General features: G+C 40.6%; 1 protein-coding gene across 1 annotated transcript; it reads right to left on the reverse strand.

Moving 5' to 3' along the window:
• Nucleotides 1-128: 128 nt before the first annotated feature.
• RRP15 (ribosomal RNA processing 15 homolog) lies at nt 129-22719 on the reverse strand. The gene is made up of 5 exons (XM_075708207.1): nt 22653-22719; nt 18928-19202; nt 16931-17028; nt 15896-16097; nt 129-281 (listed from the first exon to the last, which is right to left on the reverse strand). Exons 1-5 carry the CDS (start codon nt 22714-22716, stop codon nt 129-131), a joined length of 792 nt encoding a protein of 263 aa, XP_075564322.1. The 5' UTR covers nt 22717-22719.
• Between the last annotated feature and the right edge of the window lie 560 nt (nt 22720-23279).

Here is a 23279-nt window from a genome sequence, read left to right on the forward strand (position 1 = left end):
TTTGGTTTTGTTTTGTTTTTTTTTTAAAAGAGATATCCTCCAAGTGTTGTACATTCACAGAATGCTGACTGACTTTTTATCCAAAGCTAAGGAGATAAAACATTATCTTGAATGGTTTTCAGTTTCATTCAGTCACTCTCATCATCTTGTTTCAGACCACTTCCTTGTTCAGTATTGTCCTCTCCATCGCTTTCCTTGTCCCAGTCTTTCATAGATGCTCCCATCATGAAGTCATCACGCAGAATATTCCATTCTGGCTCCTCTTCAGACTTCACTTCACCCTGAATGTTTGAGGGGAGGAGAAGAGGGAACAGAGGGAGATGAGATGAATGTGAAAGGCAGTAAAAGACAGAAGCTCTTCATGCAATCAAAATAACACCTCTCGCACTCTTACAATTTGCCTTGGCAGAGCTACTGAGGCCTAGCTCTTCATGCAGATGATACACAGAAATATGCAGGACAATCATACATGACATGATGCTAATAAGTAAACTTGTTTTAACCAACCAATAAAAGCAATATGAAAACGAAACAATTATTCCTCATGGATGAAACAGTCAACCCTGGGCATGGCTTCCTTTATTAAAATCTTTCTTGGCGATCAGAATGGATTCATGATATCATTTATTAACCCCCCAGGTGCTGCTTCATTAGAACACTTCTTGGCACATTTCTAAAACACAAATATGGATTTAATAAAGGCTTAAACCCCCCCAAATTTAATATTCAACACATTCGGCGATACTTGAACCAAATCCCCTTTATGTGGATTATTACCTCACTACCTGGGCTTGTCATATGGTACAAAGCTGCCTCTAAAAGAAACAAAGTTGATCTACACTCAGCAAGCTAACAACACCTTATTCCAAATTTCCTACCTCTTGAAAGTGGATAAACTGAGGCCACACTACACGGACCGGTTAATAATAAAGAAATGCGACAGGAGTGTAGTTTTAGGTCAGCACTGAAAACAGTGCTTGGTTGCTGTTGTTCTAAGTGACGGATCATATTTGGGCAGTGCAACAGCCCCATCCTGTGGCAACAGTTTTGAAGAACAGCTTGAAGCTACTACTACATTCTTACTGAAGGAAAATACTAAAAACTGTTCAATGTATTGAAGGGGGATGTCGGTGGTTTCAGCCTTAGCAGAAAAATACTTCTAAGTGGACAACATGGCTCAGTATCCAGTAGACAAGCAAAAAATTATCCTACCAAAGTGGAATCAGGGGCACTGAAAACAGTAATTTACTTTTGCAGGGTCTTCGAAACAAAAGTTAATACAGGCATCTCAGGTGTGCTTTTCCCATTCCCCTGCTCAAAAGGACAGACTTCAACTGACTCACCCTAGTTTAAGTAACTACCACCTCCTGATACTGTAGGGTGGATGGGGGTCATCTGTTACAGCATCCTCTGCAGATGCAGCTTTGCGTACTAGATGCAAAACCCGCAGTAAGCATATGATCACTGTAGACATTTGTTCATGCCTCTTCCTTGTCATACATCTAGGAATATGTGACATAGAACCACAGCACATTTAAGCTGATGTCTGTGCAATCTTTGGGAGAGAGCAGCATAAAGAATTTAATAGCAGGAGAAATGAGGAATAAAGAATGCAGGTTCATCACTGTGAAGCTAACACATCATATCACACCAACAGAAGTTATTTGAGTGCAAAGAGTCTGCCAAACAAGATGTGTATTTTTAATAGGTAACCAAAGCGGAACTGCTAAATGTGACTTCTCCTGCAGTTCTTTTTGAAAGATAACTTTCACAAAAATAGGATAACAAGTCTTAACACTTTCATTCCCAAAAGGAATCTCCCAGGGCCCAGTTCAAATAAAGAGAAACTCTACAGCTGTTCCTCAAGATGCTTGCACTGTGTTTTGTTTAGGGTATTTTTTTTTCCTTGTCTTCACAGTTGCTTTCATTAATGCCTACTGCTAAGAGTAACTCTCCCATCCCAACAATCCCCCTTTTCCCCAGGGTAGTGCCTCCTAACCTCTTTCCACTCTTGCAGCAATTCACTTCAGGCTATACCCAGGAAAGCCTGAAATGATCTCAGACAGGGTAATCAATTACCTGGAATTAGAGAGTTAAGATAAAATAGGTCCCTAGACAGACCTTAAGATGTTCACATGGGAATAATCTGTATTAGTGCAAAACACAGGTACTCTGTTCTGGGACCCAAGGAGAGGGTAGCTTCCCCGCACCACACCCCCCGCCCCTCCCCGCCTTTTAAACTTTATTTCAATTGTTTTATATGTTTACCTTTGAAGAGTAGAGAAAGGTTGAAAAGCTTACAGAAGTCACCAAGCTTTTTCTTTTTTAATCCCAGAGCTTTTATAAATCACTGTTTGCACAGAGTAAAATTTGAGATACCTAAATGGAAAAATCCCATCTTCCTTACAAAACAATCCAATTTTCTTATTTTTTCAATAATAATAAAACCAACAGATTACTTTTTTCCCCCAGATACACAGAACAGGGATTTTTTGTTTTGTTTTGTTTTTTAAACAGCACAGAAGCAGTAGATTATTGTCAGCAATGACAGTGAAAGGCTCAGGGTTTGAAAAGTCCAATGCTCAAATTCATCACAAGCTACTATTCAGCAATCATTAGCCCTTCTTTCTGGCTATGTCAAGTGAACAACAGAACAAAAGCAGGACCTCAACAAAAGAGGGATGCTGATCCTCCATGGCATTACCCACTATGTAAGGCACCACAAAGGTTTGAATAGAGTTTTACAACAAGCCCTAAGACGACAGACAGCGGTAGCATGTCTGTGCCTCAAAGATGAAGATTAAATGCTTGAAAGCAAATATTTAATCAATTTTAAGCATGCTCCCAAGTGCAAAAAACCCCCCGTGTTTAGTATCTTCATTCCTAACTCATTTACTGCTCTATTTTACCCTAAGAATAAAAACTCCAAGTCTATTGTATCACAAAACATTCCTGGACTCTTAAGAAAATACGCAGCAAGACTATTTGTATAATTAACAATTGGTTCAACTGTAACATTGCTTCCCAACTTGCTTTATGTAAGAATGTTAATACACTTGGGTTTTCAATGCCATAATCTGGTTTCATCTAAATAAAAAGAAACTGATTCTTGGCACATGGAAAATAAACCATCTTTCATTCTATACAACCGCTTTTGAACTTCCAGTCAGCTGTTCATCCAAATCTCCCACATTTCACTACAACACTGAAGTCCTCTTTGAACATCCCCAAATGAAAACAAAGCAGGCTATATAAACATTAGTGTGTAACGCTGCATAAAGTGGATCCTTCAGTAAGGCAAGGAGTGAAAAATTCTGGTGTTGCTTTTTTCCCCCCTCCCGTTTTTTTGTACACACATTTGAATGGGTTTGTTCTTTGCCTGAAGGTGTGGCAACCTATTTCAAAAGGTCCGAGACACAGCAGTTAGTAAAGTATCTCAGGAGTCACTGGTACACGGTGATGCCCTTGTTATCGTGAGCTGAAATAAGACAGACCAAAATGTGCAGTGTGGTTACTCTAGTGCAGATACTTATTTGCTGGACCAGACCGATCATCCCATTGAAAAGAGATCATACAAATAACACCATCTTGCCTGCTTAGTGTGCCGCCTAAGCTATCACAGCATTAGCTCAAGTCTGACACAAGAAGGGCTCTGTAGTGGGGACATACTTCCAAAACTAATTCTGTATTGAAGACATACCCTCTAATATGTGCACCAGGACAAGATGAACTGAAATTCTTAGCCAAGTCCTAGTAAAACCAACCATGCACCAAACAACAAAGTTTGGGTCTGTCACCTAGAACAAACAGCCATCCCTTGCAGGATCTGAGCTGGAATTGCCTCCTGGATGCTTTGGAGGAATTGGTCTATGAAAGCCCCATGGCATCATCAGCACCCATATGATCAAGATCAAGTTAGAAATCTCGGTGGTTTGGTTCATTTCTTTACCACTGCAATAATTTGGAGCTACGTAATTCACTCTTGGTAAATGACATTACAGTAAATATCTTCAACTGGGACCTGCCAAACTCAACACTGGAGTTGTGGCAGACTTCACTGCCACTCAGGTGGGAGATCAATCCTCTCTACCCCTTCTGAAGTTGTCAGATGCAGCAGCAGGATGCTTGTAACTGCACATAGCTGCTTCGGTCTGCAAACGAGTGCCTTAGTTCAAGGCCTACTTCCTTTGAAAGCTTAAGGGAATTAAATTCAGTCAAGTTACAGGATGTTGTAATTTGCATCTGTTGCTTTACTGGCACAGCAATATCCTAAAACCAGAGCTGGAAAGTTTGCCAGAGCTTTTCAGAATGCTATGTATAAGCAGACCAAAGTCCCATAATGCTTATCGGTAACTAACAGCATTAAAAGACATGTCTTGAAATCAGAGTGTAGATTAAAGACAGCATTTCACTCTGCTTTACACCAGCTCATGTCACTTGAACATAGCCCAGTTTCTGCATCTGCAAAACAGCAAACATACCTACCTCACCATAGACATTCCCCTACAGCCTGTGTCCAGAAGACAGTCACTACAGGGTATTAACAAATGAACATTTTTCAGACCTAGGAATTACAATCAGCACACTGGGCTCCCACGCCTTTGGTCCATGTACGAGATGAAATGCCAGAGCTTGCAGGGGCATCTCTCTTTACCATCACATACAATAAACGTTTATTTGTACCTGTCAGGGAAGGAATTTCTAATATAAATACCTCTCAAGCAACAACTTTAAGCCCTGAGAAAACAATTCTAACATGTCTAATTAATTTGAACTGCCTCCCCAGGTTCCTCTGTGTTGCTCAACACAAACATCTGAGACCTTGGAATACAGGGAGGCTTTTGTCATGACGAAGAAGTTAAAAAGCATAACTGCCAGAACACATTCTCACATACATCTGACAATTACCTTCCCTGCCAGCATGCATCTTGCTCTGAATGACTGCTGCTATTCTGTTCCTCATCCCCAAGCAACTTGGTTTAAACCTAGCTCAAAAACACCCAGCATAGGCATACACCGAGGTGTGTTAAATCTCCATTTAAGAAAAAAAAAGAGAAAAAGAAAAAAAATCACTTGGTTGAAGCGGGGGAGGGAATGCAAAACAAAGAACACCAGCATAATCACTTCTAAATTTGTTTTCAGGAATATCCAAGCTCACAGGCTAAGAAAATAAGTTTCCTCTAGGCTGCAAGGAAATAAAGAAAAATGTAGCTGCAGTTATCTAAAGCAGCAATATAAGCAGAAAACATAATGATTTTTAACAGAAAAATGCTACTTGGGTTTAATCATCAGTGCTGCTTGCAACTTTAACTAATTTGAATTACAGTGACATCTTGACTATAAGAAAGGTTCCTACGTACTCCTGATCCCAAACAGACAAAAAACCCACAGATCTGGAAACTGAGAATATATCCTGTACAGCTTCTATCTTGAACTTCTGAGCTTAAGACTCAGAGCAACTCGTACTGACTTTGGGAAGCATTTTCGAGCATGCACAACATGCAAGCTGCACAATATAAGTCTATTCTGCTGCAGCATAATTCTGCCCAATCATTTATTCCTTAGGGTGAGAGTAATTCAATACCCATTTGCATCCTCTCTCTTAATGAGAAATTAGAGCGACTGAACGAAATTGCCTTGGTATATTTGAAGTGACACTATATTGCGGATATCAACAGTGGCATAGGAGATTTACTCAGACTACAAGGTCTCTTGTGCACACCAGAATCTGCACTGGCATTTCTTGTAAATAAATCTAAGAATGATATTCTTTTTATGGTGTGTTTTGAAACCTGCTGTTCCTGTTCAAACTTCTCTCCAAGTAACGCACTGGAATTATTACTACAAGCACAACAAATTTTCCTTTTAAGCACAGCCAGAAGACCACCCAGAGCTTAATGACCTGCATGAGGAATCTCCCCATCCTCACATCCTCCTCTGGAGTTTACTAGAACTGGGGATGTGTGAATGAGAAGGAATGCTTTGGGTTGGCATGCAGAGACTTAAACATGCCCCAACCTTAGAAGGGTCAGAACTGAATTACAGAATTTCTAAAAACAAGCATTCATCTGGACTTAAGCAAAGAAGAAAAATCACTAGTATTGTTATTAAATGCTCAGTTGCAAAGAAGAATCACAGAAAGAGCTTACGAGAGAACAGATTTCCTCAGCCTTAGTTCATCAGAAACCTTATAAATCAGTATTTCTGTCAGAAAAAGCAAAAATATTTTAAGAATTCAAGTGTAACACAGGGCCCTTCTGCATACAGGATGCTCTGGAACTCCTCAGCCCATGCTGTGCTCCAGCTCTGATAGCAGCTGTCTTGGTAATCCTGCTGCTGCACAAGGAATTTTACCACACACTGCTGCAAGACAACGTCTGGCCATACTGGCATCGAGATTCCCTTTACACGTTGTAATGAGATGATAAACAGCATGGACATGCTACACCCAGGAGCTACTCACAGAAAATAAAAACTCATCAAACAAAAACTCACCTGAAAATAATCCTCACCTAATGAAACAATCTTATAGTTAAGTTACAACACCAGTATGAACTGTTACCTTTACCCATACTAACAATTCCCCTTGTGGAATATATTCTGTAATTTGTAACTCATGTTCTGTAAAATACAAGGCAAAATGACGATGTCCTGAATATCAACTAATTACATTGCTGTCTTTCCAACTGTCAGGCCAAAACACTCCACTGACATAAAAAAGAAACAAAGGCCCACAAGTAAGCATTTTTAAGTAGGTACCAAATAAAAATTAGCTCAAAGTAGACTGCAAATTTTTTACAGATAATATACCTGGAAAGAGCAAAATAACACATTCCCTGTATTAGGTTATCATGCAACACATGAACTTTTCAGGGCAGAAAGTTTCCAGACAGTATACTCTTTCAGTATGCCATCACTGCTCCTTTTCAGTCATGTTTGTTTTTTCCTCCTGTAAAAACAAAACCGCTTCATCACCCTCATCTATATGCTTTTACCTTCACATCTGCAACGCCTGTTTATCAGCAGTTATACCACTGACAGTGAAATTACCATACTGCCCACTACCATCTTAGTATTCACCTGTTACTCCTACCCTTTCTTCTTCATCTGTAAGTCTCCACACAGCTTTCATGTTTCATCTACTTGAACGACAGAATCCTTAGAGCAAAGACTGCACAGCACCGAGATCAATTAATTTTTGACATAAAGACCCAATGAGTACTGTGGTCGAAAACAATATATGATCAAGACTTTTTTATTTAAAGCAACACGTGTTACACTTTCATTGCTTCTCAAACATGTGTATGGCAAGTTACGGTATTCAAAGTAGCTGAATCATAATTCTGACTTGGAAAAGACAATGCTGTCCATCAGAAAGAATAGCTTTTCATGTTAGCTAATCATGACCCTCAGGTAACCAGTCTGCAAAATATTGTTCATTTTGTACCAAAAAGCATATTGGTTAATTACCAAGAGCAAACTTATATGGACGACTCCTTACCAGCTTCCATCATTATTCCTAAAAGGAAAATAATGAACGAAGAATTTTTCTGTTTGGATGGGATTCAAAATAAAGGAAGAAAGAACTTTTCTAGATACCTGGAATTTCCACCCTGAAAGAAATGCCACAGAACTTTTCACAAGTGATAAAAAAGACTTCTTAGCTGGTCCTACATTTCTTAATGTGTATTTCCTGCAGTAATGAAGGCATAATGGAGTTTAAAGATCAGCCTAAACATTACCCAGATCCACAACATCCTTGTTGCAAGTTGCACAGTTCCCAAACCACCCAGTTGTACCTGGAAAATATGCAGATACAGCAAGAGTGCCTAGTAAAAAGCATCCGGTCAAAACCAAGGCCTTCAATGTGCTATCCCTCAGAAGTCAAGTACTAATGGTCTTTCAATAGGCTACTTTAGACAAACATTTTCAAGTCACAACAGATTTTTCTCAGATGTCACCCACTTATGCACCATCTCAGCTGGGTACCTAAAATTTTCTGCAGGTTTTTATAAAAGCTTGCCTGTTGGCACAGCAAGGAAACATGCAGGCCCACAGCTGTTTGGAGTATTTTTTGATCCTTTTTTAGATTAAATTAGCAGCTTGCAGATTTTTGAATAATCTGAATGTGACTCAGATTATTTCCTACAAATGATGCTGAAATCATCTGCTGTTTTTCATTATGATTCAGCAGGAGGCATAACAGAGTGAGTCCCAAAAGTTTGTCTCAAACAACGAAGGCTACAGTGATGACCAAGTCCTTCACTTCCAGCACTTAAGAAATCATCTCACAGAGTAGCTGATGAGGAAGAAGTAGGGCTAATAAAAAGCCTCCTCTTCCTGACTCAGGATTTCCACTTACATTTGAGTCCTGAAACAAGTACAGAGATCCAAAAAACTATGATGCAAGGAGGGGGAGAAAAAAAATACCGCAAAGAAATAGCTTTTGTGTATTTTTATTACTAAATATGAAATACTGACGTTTTTATGACTACTAAGCAGCTTGTCTGGCTATATCTCCCTTCCCTCATTGCTCCTGCTTTTACTTAAATGGCTTTTGCAACATATCCTAAATGTCTGCAAATCCAAGTCTCTTTGATTTTATATTCCTGTAATCTCCCTCACACTGTCATGGGTGAGTGGCAAACTCATTAAGGAACAGACCATACCCCTCAACACTCCCTGGCTGCTTTCTAAAAGCAGTTTAAACCTGAAGAGGGAATATGTAAACAGCCGGCGATCCCAATCCCTTATCTTAACCATCTGGCTACCCTTCCTCTGCATTTCTGACCCTTCCATCTCCTCCTGCGTTTCTGCATGGGTTTTCCCAACGCCTGCAGATGGAGAAGAAATGACACAGACCACATGCATAACACTGTCCAGGGTTCAGCAACAAACGGAAAAGAGGTCAGATCTTTCCAAGAAGACAGCCTTAGTATCATTTGTAATAATAGCAGGTTAAAAAAAAAAAAAAATGTATTTTCTAAACTTTCAGTAAATTTCAGAAACACTCATTAAAAACTTGCCAGATTTTCCCACAGGAAAAAAATATACTGAATTCAGCAACCCTCTAACCATTGGAAGCTGGAAGCAGTTTGACCCACCACTCCTGAAGTCTACCAAGATAAACAGATGAGTAGGTGCCCACAGAGGTCATTTATAATACACATCTGCTAGTTCAACACTCTGAAAATCAGAACATTTTATACCTTAATAAAACTTCAAAGTAAGGGAATCACTTTTCAAGATAATTTCCAATAGAAAATGCTTAGATGGGGGAAACAAACTGGTTCAGATAGACAAACTCCACCCAATCTTTCTTACTTCCAGAAAACATTTTTTTATAAAACTTTATGAAATGTTTAGATATATTTTTCTCTAAGTACATTGCCCTGCCTATAAGAGTTACGAACAAAGCCAAAAGTGGAGAGCTGCTTTTATAAGGCTTCCAACTCAATTTACCAGATAAAAGTCTAATAGGATTTGACTTTTTGTGCTTTGTATATTTACAGGAAGATCAAAAGAAGATGTATACCACAAGTTTTTCAAATGTGGTTGTTTTAGACATAGTTTTACTGAAAAAAAAAGCCTTGCAACATCTTCTGGGAAAACAGAACACCATCATAGTATCCTGTGCACTAATAATCAAATAGCAAGGCAAGTTAGTCTCAAATATGACAGATGGAGCCATCTCAGTATTGCGTGACATTTCAATCACAAGTCCCTGTTTATATTCACTTACAAAACTTACCAAACTTCAACTGCTTCATGCTGAAGGCTTTCCCCATGTTTCAACTAAAATCATTTCATCCCTTTTCACAGAAAGACAAACTTAAAATATTTTGTCTACAGCTCTGAGGAGGAAAGAAAGAGACATTTCCTACAGGCATCCACTAAAACCTTGCATCATTCATTCTTTTTGAACTTAAAAATCAGTTAAGGATCTATTTTGGAGCTGGGAACGTGTCTTTTGCCATCTCCATGAACACTTTCCCAGATCTGGCTAAGTTATAAACATCTGGAGGACTGCCCTCCCCAAACCTGAGGTCATCACCTAACTAGATACGACAGACATTTAGTATCCAAATTGTCTTAAAATATCTGTCCTCACTGATCACATACTATCTGCATCTTAGAAGACAGCATTAAACTAGACCGTACGTGACTCGTGATGACAAACAGGGAACTGGTCTTTTTTTGCGAGCACTTGTCATGGCTGCTCTCGCATTAGGCACCCGGATGCTGGGCTGCATGCTTGGCCCTCAGATGCAGGGGAAAAGAAGCTGTCAGGAACATGTAAGAGGATTTAAAAAAGAGGTTGATGGAAACAGAGTACAAAAATCACAGTCTTTTTCCCTTCCTGACTTCTGATCAAGTATCTGAAAAAGAGAGCAGAAAGGGAAATCTGAGGAAAAAAAACAAGGAAAAAGGGTGAACCTAGTGAAATACAGCCATCACACAGCCCTTAATCCTCTTACTTGAACTCACAGTGTCAAATTCTTGACATCTATCAATCAAATACACATTCAATTATTAACATGGGAATGTAGGTTTTCGTCAACACAGATGTGTGTTACCAGCTATGGCAACAGATAGGGAACAGAGCTTGTACATCTTAAAAACCTAACCTTGCTGATGACCCAAACTGGGTAAGTCAATACATCTTCCTGTAAACAGATTTAAATGAAAAATGTCACCATCAAACAACTTCTAATATTGCACAAGAACCCTTTGCCTTAAAGAACATAAGGAATTTAGGATACAGCAAACTGGTGGCAGGCTACACTGTATTTATCCCTAAGAATACAGTACACAATTAGGTAGTCAGCAAGCTTTTGGTACGAAACCAAAAAACTACATTAAAAGCATCAGCTCCAAACACATACAAGGTGACCTTCAAGAAAGTGTACACGCATTTGGGAAAAAACAGATACAAATGCACGATTTATAAAGGAATCCAAATTAAAAGTTTCTGTGCATGTGATGGGAAGACATTTATTAAAATTGGGAGAACACATATACTCTCACTGCAGCTGAACTAAATTAATACTTGGCTGCCCCCTCAAATCTGCTGGAATACATGCACGCCTGGTTACTCCTTCAATTAGTTCTGTAAAACTAGCACACAACAGCTGCTCTGCCATGTCATTATCACCTAAGAAAAAAAGCTTCCTTTCAAGATTAAAAGGTGTTGATGCACCTTACCAAATTTCTAGAAGTCTTCTATGCCTTCATCCATACTTCAGAAATAAACTATTTCCTACAGCCGGTTGAAGCAATTGTTCAGACTACTCTCCCTCCAAACAGGTATATTAATGAAAAGAATCTTTTTTTGTTTCCCCTCCCCATTTTTGCACTGTGGAAAAAAGCAGAACATGCCAATGGCCAGTACTTATGCAGCTGCAAGAAGAAGGACGCAGTCACTCTCACAGGTTTTAAACAGCTCTAACTTTTAAGATGGAAAGCACATTTATATCCTCATCTAACTTGAAAAATGAAAGCTCCCACGCCACTTCTTGTGTCCCAGCGAGAACAACAGTCAAAGTCAGAAGCGTGGTACTCCTCCTGCCCCTGAACAATCTTCAAACTACTGCTTAAAATCAAAATATTTATGAATATTAAAAGTCTTATTAACAAAAGAAAAATCTATAGCAAACCTGACTCTAATCACTGTGTTTATGAATTACTTACCAAACACTATAGGCATTTATAAAATGCCTTCAGGCAGAAGGAACTTTTCTGGAAAAGGATTTTATTTCAAGTCCCATATGAGCAAGAGCTGATATGAAACAGAAGTTGTATTCTCTGCTCATCTTCCTTCCCATCAATAATTTTTTTTAGAATAGGTACTATTTTGAGACCAATACACCATTTTTTTCCAGACGCCAACATAACACAGGAAGCAAATTGTACCTCCAAGTCACGTAGAAAAATTACCTTGCAGAATTTGGATCATGGTTACTGAAGTAGACCAGGAAATCCTGCTCTCACTTCCACCATTGAAATGCTCTGAACCAGATCTGGTGTAAGAAAACTTCTGAGTTTAAGGATAGGTGATTCAGAAAACCATGCTACAAAGGCCTAATTCAAAATTAAAGGTTGATGAGTGCAGGTTATGCTTGTCACAAAGAATATTTGTAACTTTCATGCCAGTTATTTATATGTCACTAGCAAACGTTTTACCATCTAATAATGCTTTAGAGGGAGTAGCACAAGTGACAAGGAGAAAGTCAAGACAAGAGCTTCTAGTACTGAACAACCCTGTTGTAACTGACATGCAGCAAGTCAGAAGAGTTGAAGCTGCTCTGGGAACATTAACTCTGAATTTCTTTGTTTGCTTACAATTAAGATTTCAAGACCTCATGTGATTCCCTACATCAGCCAACATGTCTGTGCAGCCCTAAGAGATCAGAAATTTCACTCCACCCTGGAAGCAAAGGTACTTCCCTAACCCATAATCTTAAGAGCACCCAGAAATTTCTGAAGGACCTAAACAAAACAAAGGATTTCTGCAAGGAATCCTTTACTGCCACTACCTGCTTCTGTATTTCTTCTATAAACATAAATATGACTTCAGCCTCTAAGGCTGGAAAGACAGCATCTCTGATATGTACCTTTTTTAAACCTGTAGTTTAATAATGTTTCTTATAGTATCTTACAGGTGGGAAGCTGCAAGATACAACCAACACATAGTGAAATGAAGATCCGGTCTGTGAGGAGTGTGTTGAACAAGATTGAAAGCTCTCCTATCACCCAATAAATGCTTCCCAAAAACCCCACCCCAGAACTTACATAAACCACCCAAACAAACAAACAAGCAGGTCTTTTAAAAAAAACAAAATTATTACATTTCTCTCCCACATTGCAAGGTTTTCAGATAAGGTGGTGAGGGGAGGGAAATTAGATGATCTTACCCAGAGGCATCATGTACCGTACCTTGGAAAAAAACAGGGAAAAATATTACACAAGTCATCTGGCTCAGTAAGGATTAAGAAATACTTTGATAAACAGCTAATGATATGAAAGGCAAAGCTTTTGGCTTCAGCTCAGAAAAGTAATTACTCCCATGTGGGCACACAAAACACCAAGAAGGGCTAGTTTCACATGGCACAGGAAAATTTTCACAGCCTTACAGTCTTTCTTTCACAGCTATTTCGGGTGTGTGTACACCAAGGCACATTTAGGCCAGTGGCTAAAAGTATACAAGGCTATAAAAATGTTCTCACAGGGCACAGGTTACCTGTCCTTCCCATCAAGGCACAAAGCTGATGGAAATAGAGAACAAACTTTTTTAAGTGATTGTGCTACTGTGAAAACCCACTGCTACAGATGGGCCTTTATAGAGCATTTAATTTATTTTTCTCACACATACATACACCTGACCAAATAGCCACAACAGAGATTTATACGGGGTTTCTTCAACAATCCCTGGCATTTGGAAGAAACCACCAAACTTTCAAAAATATGGCAGCAAATCTTGCATTCAAAAACCACCGCAGAGTAAGAAAAAGCATTTGCCCATTCTCACAAATATAGCGAAGTCTCCTTTCATAGCACAAAGCTTGAGTCAAGAAAGGTTTGCTTTCACTGGAAAAACTTTATTCTACTATTTTTCTGGCTGACTGCTTGTTTTATGTGGGTGGGGTAGTTTTTTTATTGTTCTGAACTGCATTTTAATTGATGGTAGAGTGCCTGGAGTTTGGGATAGGCATCTCTTCCATTGTTTCTGCTGAGATAAATAAATATATTTCGCCCCTCTTTTTTAAAAGTTAAATACATGCCATACTCTCACTTGCTAAAAAGAAAGCAGGCTGCTACAAAAAAAACCCAAACAAAACAGAACCAAAAACCAACACAAAACAAACAAAAGCTTTCAGATGGCACAAACAATCTACCAAACTCCTGCTCCAAGGAATTCACCACCCAAAATCCTCATCCTTGCTTACTACCCTCTGAAAAACCCTCAAAGACCAAGAAGCAGAGGTATGACAATGGAGGCCAGCAGTACTGTTCAGTGGCTAAATGTCTGTAATTCTGAGGAGGAGACTGAAGATCAGATTTTGGCCTCAACCTCAAGCATCAACAACTACGAGGATGGGAGCCTGCTAAATGGGTAAGATACATTCTCGAGAGAAAATAAGGCAGATTAAGAACAGCTTGAAAATGAGTTATTGAAGAGTTTGGTTCAGTACTGAATGGAGAGTCACTGAAGCAAATGCAACGAGGGAGGGAGGGCGGGGGTGGTCTATCCAGGCAGACACTGCTATTCAAAACAAACCAACTAAAAAACCCAACGCCCCTCCCCAGACAAAAAAAACCAAACCTACAAGTATAGCCTTATATTAATGAAAACTCCAAAATTTGAAGTTTTTTTTCACAAGCAATGTGAAAGCAGCACCAATATCAATACCCAAACCAGACACTAACCAGCCAGCATCTAAAGCATCTCCGGAGCACTTTAATGGAAATATGCTGTTATTGATGCTGCCAAAATAAAGACTTTTTTAATAGTATAGAAACATTTGCAATGTATGTTTTCTGACCTAGTAATTAAGAAAAGTGCCCTGCTACAATCTGACACAAAGAAAAAGGTCTTAGCTTTTGCTCAGCTATTGATTCAATGCCTACTACAATAGTAGTTGGCACTGCTATCACTCCGATGTTGTTCTGCTATTCCAGGGGAGAAGGGAAAAAAAAAAAAAAAAAAAAAACAACCCACACACCAAACCTCAAACAAAAAAACCACACACACACATGCCCCCCCACCCAAAGAAGCAAGCTGGAATTATTTAAGGAGAAATAAAGTGTCAGCACCAAGCTAAATTGTTCTCATTATCCAAAGAATTTAAAAAATACTTTAATATTACACTTGCATGAAAATTGTATGAGCTCTTCATGCCAGGCAGCGTTTCAGCATGCTCCCCAAGTGCACACAAACAAAAAACATATGACAAACTGTTGTCTCCCAACTGATTAAAGTATTTCTTCCTGGCACAGAAAAGCACTTAGTTAACTGCTGTGAGTCTGGGCCAACAGAAGTATTCCACCCACTACCAAGCACAAAGTTCAAACCTGAACACAAATACGCTTCAAAAACGTGCAGCTTCTGAAATACAAGAAAGAGTACGCCTGAGCAACTTGTTTTCAACCCTGAGCTACTTGGTGAGTTGAAAGAACTGATGAAGAGTGGGACGAGTCCAACTACACTCTGTCTCTCTTAGGCACGTTTGGAAAAAGTGGAACGTGTTAAAATGCTTCTTTCCAAAACATCGTAACAGTAATAAAGCCGCATCAGCCTAACACACACACACACAGAATTAGGGAAAGAAAAGCCCACATATAATGTTTAATATGTCCCAGTTTATTTCTCTTACGGTATTCACTTGTATGGCAAAGCCCTTCAGTTCCAGATACCACAGTCATCCAGAACAAGTGAGTTTGAAATGCCCAAAACCATGGGTACACGTAAGTAGTACAGTCTAATACACCATGTAAGATGAAGAGCCCCCATGTCTTTAACAATTTTAAAGAGCTGATAACTACTATTGGCCAACTTCTAAATGTCACAACCCACTAAAATATAGCGGTTTGTTCCATGGTTGGTGCAAAATCCAAGATAAAATCCAGTTTTTCATATTCTTTTTTAAACACACAGCTGAAACAAGTTATATCCACACAAGGCTTTATGTCTCATCAGAAGAGCTTCCAGTGTTTTGTACCTTGATACTCAAAACACAAGGAAAACAGGCCAAGAGCTACTTGCTCCCTTCCTAAGCAGTCTCAAAAAATCACAGGCATTTGGATCACAGTTGTTCTGAAGAGCAGGCACATTAATGGACAGTAATTGTACTGCGAAGGTATCTTGTATGCATTTTTTCTCGTAGATGAAGCCTACCTGTTTACTTCTCGTGGCCTTTCCAGCAGGATTCTTGCTTCCTTTAGCACTGTCCATGTTTCTTAAAACATTGATGAAATCTTTCTTTGAAACAGATGACAGCAGTTTAGCACGCTGCCTGTCAGAGCTCCCAGCTTTCTTCACCTTCTCATCAACATTCTTTTGGTGCGTCCTGACAGCATTAAATAATTGTACAACACCTCTGGGATGGGGGCAAAAAACAACAGAAGAAAGTTTTTAACTCAAGTTCCTTTTACAGAAATGAACCTCTACCACAGCAACTAAACAGTGCAGATGCTGGATGGCTGCTAGCTCCCCAAAATGGTTACTTAGAACCTCAATTCTTTTAAGAAGTAACATTTACTGCAACATATGAGACTTTCAATTTTCACTTTTCCTTCGCACTTACTGCTAGGAACCAGTAACAAATCCACAACTATTCAGACCCCAAAGTAAGCATGGTATCATGGCACTGAGATCAGTGCAAGAGCATGTTTCATTCCCAGAAGCATATTACTCATCCTACAGTCAGCTATTAAATTCCTCAGGCAAGATCTTAAGAGCAGCTGAAGTAGGGGGACAAGGCAGAGGAATGAGTAAGGAGACAGATACAGACAGCACATCAAGGTATTCAACTAGTTCTGTGACACCAAACTACTGCAACGCAGAACAGGCAACTAACAGCCATGGATCTGGCGAATCCTCTGCAAAGGAGGAAAAAACAGAGTAGTAGAAACAACTGTGCTACATTTTTAAAGCATTAAATTAACAAAATGAGAGGATCCAACAAAGCACTTCTGTTAAGCAAACATTACATTCTCATCTAAATTCTTACTCTTTTGTAAAGCTTCCGAAATCTTTTGTTGAACTTGACACTGTACAATGCAGACTTTTATATAAATCACTCAGCTCCTCCTAGTCACTTCTTAAGAGTTCAATCTGACTGGAAACAGAATACCTGCGCAGGCCTCTTCTTCCCCTTTTCCTCTTTCTGATATACCTATATTTAAGGAAAGCACTCAGAAAAACTCTTACCTCGTGGCAATTCTCTGAAGATTTCTTTCTGTGTCTCGGTCTTTGACAACATCTGGCTTCACTCGGCACATCATTTCCCACTCCCGCTTTTTATCGAGCTGCATTATAAATATTGTTAGGTGAAACAACATGGATCATTTAAGAATGCAGCATACGCTGATACAATATGTAGCAGGAGGAAAAAAAAAGATAGATCAACAAAGCTCGGTTTGGTTTGAGGGTAAGGGGAGCTCCATTATGGGGCTGGACAACAGGTCTGAGGCAAGTCTCTTGCATTGACACACCAGGGCCCACAGTCAAATCTCAATCATTTGCCTTCTGTAGCAAAAACTAGAAAAGAGTTGCACTAGAGCAATGCCTCTGGCTCAGGACAAGCAAAAAGAGTCTAGAAAAACTCAAAATGCTTTCACACTCACTGCTACAGACAAGGAAATTATTTTCAACTCCAAGACTTCACAAGTTGATCACAGGGAAATGTATACATAATAAAATCTTGGGTCTATGAAGACAGGCATGTCTCATTTTGAGCCTTGGGAATTTGACGTCCCCTGCTGAATTAATCATGGTACAGCTTTGTGACTGCCTTGATGCACAGCAAAGACTACAATGGGCAGAACTCAAATGCCAAGAACAGCATCCAGTGCCCGCCAGAGAACAAATCCTGTGTACAACACTGATTTTTGTCTTCTTTTTTTTAAGGCACTCTGTTTCAAAAGCAAACTGGCCCGCTTTCCCATTACCAGGGGCCACAACACCACCCACTTTACTTCTGCTACAATAGAACATTGTACTTCTCCAGCCTCTGCTTCAGCAGTAAGGTAACAAAATATTTTTTTTCCCTTTTTAACAATTTTAACACTGTTCTAGGCCTGGTGATGTTGCAAATGAAAGTCCCTTTCATGCAAGAAGTCTTTCACAGAATTTTGGAGTCCTTATCTTTATAATTCCAGGCAGACTACTAAGAATTTGTGAGTTTATGATCATGTTTTGGCCTCTTATCAAAAGGGCTGCCCTATTCTAGCTTCCATCAGCAAGAAATTAATAGAAGACAGACTGTTCTCAAGTTTTTCTAAGGGTAAACAAGTGAGTTTGGGGACCTGCAGCCCATCCCTGCTTTGCAGTACTCCCATGTATTTACTGGATGAGAACAGGTATTTAGGACAACCATAACTGAGCAGATGCCATACTGAAGCCCTCTGTATTTAAAAGGCAGGCCGTGGCCTAACCACAGCATGTCCCAGACTGCCAGGTGGATAACCTGGTTATCCGACTGAAACAGAACTGGTAAGATGAGACATTAGAACTATTAATGTATTTTTAGCCTGAAGGTAAATCAATCACAGCCTGGAATTAAAAGTTCCACTAAAGACACACAAACAAGTGACTTAATTGCCAACACAGTTTTGTTTTCTTCATAACAGTTTCAGAAACAGAAGCAATTTAGGGCACGGACAGTGTAATAAAAAACTCCTACCAGGAAAATCATCGAGGGGAGCAAATAATGATTCACAACCACATCAATGATTACTGCAATCTCAAACTAGAGGCCTTTGATTTTGGAAGTTGCAGCACAATTTAAATGAAAGCAGTTTTCTTCTCTTTCTCCCTTTCACTTTCAATAAGGGAGAACTATTTCAACCCGTAATGCCGACAGAAGTGAATTATAACCCAAATTAACAACAGCAATTCGAAAACTAAGCTTGAAGGAGCTGCTTTCACCCTCTCAACAACAAAAACACCTTAAGCTGACAGACTGGAACAGTCCCGCTGCCAAAGATCAGCCTGCCTGATGGCCCAGAAAAAGCAGTAAGGGAAAAAGCCCTAGAGCAGGACCATCTGGAAAGTAAAAAAATTGAAGCTACTTGAGATTACTGTGGAGGAGAGATTCCAAAACTGAGACAGTCTCAGAGCACTCTCCCAAATCCCTGCTGAGGGAATCTTGTACATATTCCTATCTGACTGTGATTGCACAACAAAATACTGCATCTTTTTCTCACCTTCATCCTCTTCTCCAGCCTTTCTTGTTTTTCCTTTTCTCTCTCCTTCTCCAGTTTTTTATTCTTGGCCAAGATGGTGGACTTATTCTGTGGAATCTTTTTGTTGAGCACTTTTGCCATGGCATCTGCCCAGCCTGCACCTGGGCCAGCTTTGGAGCTCGTTGCCTCTTGAACCGCATTGCCAATGGCTGCCGTTTCATCTTCATCATCACCGTCCAGGGCTTCACCTCCTGAAGAGTAGCTGTCTTCTGGAAGTCCTGAGCTTAACTCAGAATCTACGGGTAAAAAAAAAAAAGGAACAAAAAGAAGTATTAGGAGTTCTGTTTCTAGTAAGGATCCATCACTAGTGTAATTTGATCCCTATGCAAACGTTATCCGAGTTCATGGCCATGTACTACTGCTGTTACAATTAGTTCCTCAAGCACGCATACACCACCATGATGAATTTTTTAGAAGGTATCCAGTGCAAGTGCTTGCTCATACCAGTGATGATTTAAAGTGATTTAAGAGGTTGGGTAAAAGGGAAAAGGCAGCCTTGGATATCTACCACTAGTTAATATTTTTATGATTATTATTAATAAATATTTTGATATTTAGAAGTGGTAAGTTTGGAAAATGTCTTTTCCAGTTCAAAAATTATGATTTATAAATGCACAGACACATACGTAGGTATATAGGTATGAATGTACATACTTACATACAAACTGCAATAGTGACACCTAGTGTTTAAATGCAAACAGCCACGTGGATTAAATTGAAGGTAGGGGGGCATTTTTTACACGAAAGCAAAATCTGCTCAAGAAAATCATGCCAGCAAAAATACGATTACCTAAGCATAATGAAGACAGAGGGGAGACTGCTTTATGAAATACAGAATCAAGACACTTGTCAGGTAGCTCAAAAGAAACCAGAGGCACTGAACTTTTCTGGTATAAGTAATTGCTCAAGTTCTAGATACACAAATAAAACATCCCCAAATTCAAGTTTCCTTACCCTATGCCCCCTTCAAAACAAAAAAGGAGGAATTAAAATACTGAAGTTTGGAATCAAGCAACAGCAAGAGAGGAGAGAACAACCAACTATACAGCAAATCAAACACATGAGGAATCTACCACTTCCCTCATTAGTCTGTTCAGTGGGTCAAACAGTAAAAATAAAGTCTTTAACGATGTGGATGATTAAGTAGAATGACATGGGCTGCAAGTTTAGGGGTGCTAAAATACATCTGGTTATTTCAGTGGACCCACTTTATCGCGTAAGCAAGAGCACAGCATACAAGTGTCCTGCCACTACTAACTACCCTTCCACTAATATTTGTGCCACCCTAAAGGCTTAAATTAATTATCATATATACAACTGTCAAGGCCGCAAATCAAGTGCTGGACAGGAGAAGGCTGGTTTCTGACACCTCAGCAGTCCCACCAGCAAGAGGACAACTCCCCACCAACTGTGAGATACCAGCTGACTGGCTTTCATCCATCTACCACTCTCACACTACTTTAAAAAGAGTACTTTAAAATCACAATGTTAAGTACTACTGAGACAAGTGCTTTACTTTGCAAGCAATACTATATCCCATGATCAACCAAATCATTAAGAGAATAAAGTCAGGACTGCTTCACAAGATCTGTTTTCCGTAAAACCATGCAGACAGCTATTAATGATATTCCTTATTGATCAATTGCCTATTTAATTACTTAAACATACACTCTGTTGCTAGACTAACTCATTACTCTGCCTTCTCCATGTGCCTTTTTGAACGAGCAAAAAACCCCAGTGTAGCAGCAAAACAGTGGCATTAACCAATTTAGAACAAAGCCTCTAATGCCCAGGCACGTCTATAGGCTCAGAGAACATTTAGTTATCATCATGGAAAGAAGCAAGATTATACGTTTACATCACAAATGTCGAAGAGAAATACTTACTGAATACTTGCTCATTATGTACATCAGTATGATTTTTACTACCACCAAGGTGAACACAGTGTTGCGTCACACTCAACACCAGGTAAATTACGGAGTTTTTTTCAACAGTCCTTACTGTAAGTTGGAAATTTAGAAGTGGCATATGTGTTCAACACATTCAGAAACTACTAAAGACATCCTTTTCATGATATCGGTACGTCCCCATATCCTGATTTCCAAGTTTTTAAAAAAATTCAAACCATTGCATGTAAAGAAGTAGGTGCATCACAACATCCTGGTTCCTACATGTAAAGCAAATTGTCAAGTTTTCATCCCTAAGCCTTGTCCATGCTAGAATATTGCTACCTAGCTTTTAGACAAGGAATTAACCCCTACTTGTGACTTTTTATACATACAAAAGCTAACAGCTACCAAAAGTCCAAACCTGAATTCCACACGCTACTTATGACCAATTTCTACAGCTAGCCATAAAAAACAGATCAGACTTATAAAAAGGAAAATTGCAAAAGCATGTATTAGTCTCCTTTCCATAAAATCTTCTGCCAATAAAACAGGAGGATAATGGCAGATAATACCAACAACATTTTGCTTTCAACAGTTACAGGAAGATGAACAAGGCTTCAACAACCAGCCATGACTCATTCTTTAATACATCAGAGGATCTGTCAACAGCATAAGCTAAAGCATAGATACTTCAAAGTAATTTAAACTAAATTAACTTTATCAGAACTAGGGCCTGGGGGTCTATTCTGAATTGCAAAGATTGAAGCCTGGTATAGATTTAATATAAAAAGTCCTAATTTGGGGGTGGGGGGGAGGGTGGGAATATACATCTCCATACTTTATTCTTCTAAATTTGCTCTGTGATCTAGGTGCAGACACATACAGTTAAAAATAGCAATCATTCAGAAATGAGCTCTGAAAGAAGCTCCCACACAACGCTTCCCCTTGGGTTCAGTTTCGACCCTCAAGCCAAACAGAACCACTGTGAGCTACAGCTCCAAATGGCCACAACCTTGATTCCTCCCAGAATAAAGAAAAAAAAAAACCAAACCAAAAAAAATTACATGATATAATTAAGAAACAATTGCAACTAGTTGGGTATACCCTCACAACACATGAAGAGGCAAGAATGAGTGGAGAACCACGTATAAAGGATGGACTATGAGCGTGTTTATACTCTGTGCTCTCCTGCTGGATTACTGTAATGGGCATATCTCACGGGTTTCCTTCGGAGCAGGAAGCAGATCCCGGTCTCGGACAGGCAGACACATAGCCCATCGCACCCGGGAGCTCGTCCAGCTCTGCCCAATCACCCCGCTCCCCCCAAGAAAGGGGTACCCCAGAGGCACACGGCAGCGAGAGTTACTTCGGTGGGCCCAGGGAGTAAACGAGCTGTTGTCGGTACTCCGCAGGCTAAGTAGAGGAAAAAAACAAAACCCAAAAGCGAGAGCGCAGGGAGGACAGGGCCGGCGGGCGGGGAGCAGGCACACCACCAGGCACCGCGGGAAAGGCACCACACCGGGAAGGGGCTTCGGCAGGCGGCTGGAGCGGGGCCTTAGCTCCCGCCGCCCGGCGCCAACCAGCTCCAACCCTCGGCCCAGGCTCCGGAGGGGAGGAAGGAGAGGCTCGGACCCACCGGCGGGCTCGGACCGGGCAGAGCAGAGCGGCCGCCGGGGCCGGAGGCAGCCCACGGCGGGGGCCGGGAAGGCCTTAGAAGCCCGTCCGAGCAGAGGGGGACCCAGACCCCTTCCCGCTCCCGCCCCTTCCCGCTCCCGTTGGGGAAGCAGCGCCCGTTACCGCTGTCCGCTTCCTCGCCCACCGCAGCCCCGTGTCCACGTGGGCCCGCCACGGCGGCCGCCATCTTCCCCAGAACCCACACGGTAGCACCCTCCGGCCCGGCCCCCACACTGCGGAACCTGAGTTCCGGCTCTACAGGTTCCGGGCAGGCGAGCGGCGGTTTCCGGGGCGGGGCCGCGGGCCTGTAGAGGCGCCGTAGGTGCCTCCATAGAGCTGACAGGATCTGCCCGTTTTTATTTTCACTGAACAAGCGACAGAATTAAAAAAAAAAAAAAAAAAAAAAAAAAAAAAGCAGAGAGGTCTGCTGGGGTTCGTCCTCTCCCTCAGGCCTGGGGAGGTCCGTGGGTCTCAGGCGCCGGGCTGCTGCTCCTTCCAGTGGCGAGCAAAGCCCAGCGAGGCCCTGGCGGCCTCTCCACGGGCTGTTGCGGCCTTCAGAGGCACTTTCTCGGGGTCACCACCACCCAGGCACTGATCCGTGGCCTCACGTTTCCATATCTTGGGAAAGCCTATCTCAGCCAAAATGAGACAATACCCCTTGAAAAGCTCAAACCCAGCAAAGCCCAGGCAGGTTTATTTTCTGCTGGTTATTCTCTTCCACCTTTGGGAGCCGCAGTGAACGTGGCAACA

This window comes from Pelecanus crispus, chromosome 3 (assembly GCF_030463565.1).
Source record: "Pelecanus crispus isolate bPelCri1 chromosome 3, bPelCri1.pri, whole genome shotgun sequence".
Taxonomy (NCBI): domain Eukaryota; kingdom Metazoa; phylum Chordata; class Aves; order Pelecaniformes; family Pelecanidae; genus Pelecanus; species Pelecanus crispus.

Bases quoted from the DNA above. Each gene is read 5' to 3' on its own strand.
- RRP15 (XM_075708207.1), bottom strand. From the start codon at position 22,716: ATGGCGGCCGCCGTGGCGGGCCCACGTGGACACGGGGCTGCGGTGGGC. The intron at 19,203-22,652 runs GTAACGGGCGCT...TTTTACCCGTAG, and splicing joins GGGCGAGGAAGCGGACAGCG to ATTCTGAGTTAAGCTCAGGA. The intron at 282-15,895 runs GTAGGCTTCATC...TCAAACATTCAG, and splicing joins AGGCCACGAGAAGTAAACAG to GGTGAAGTGAAGTCTGAAGA.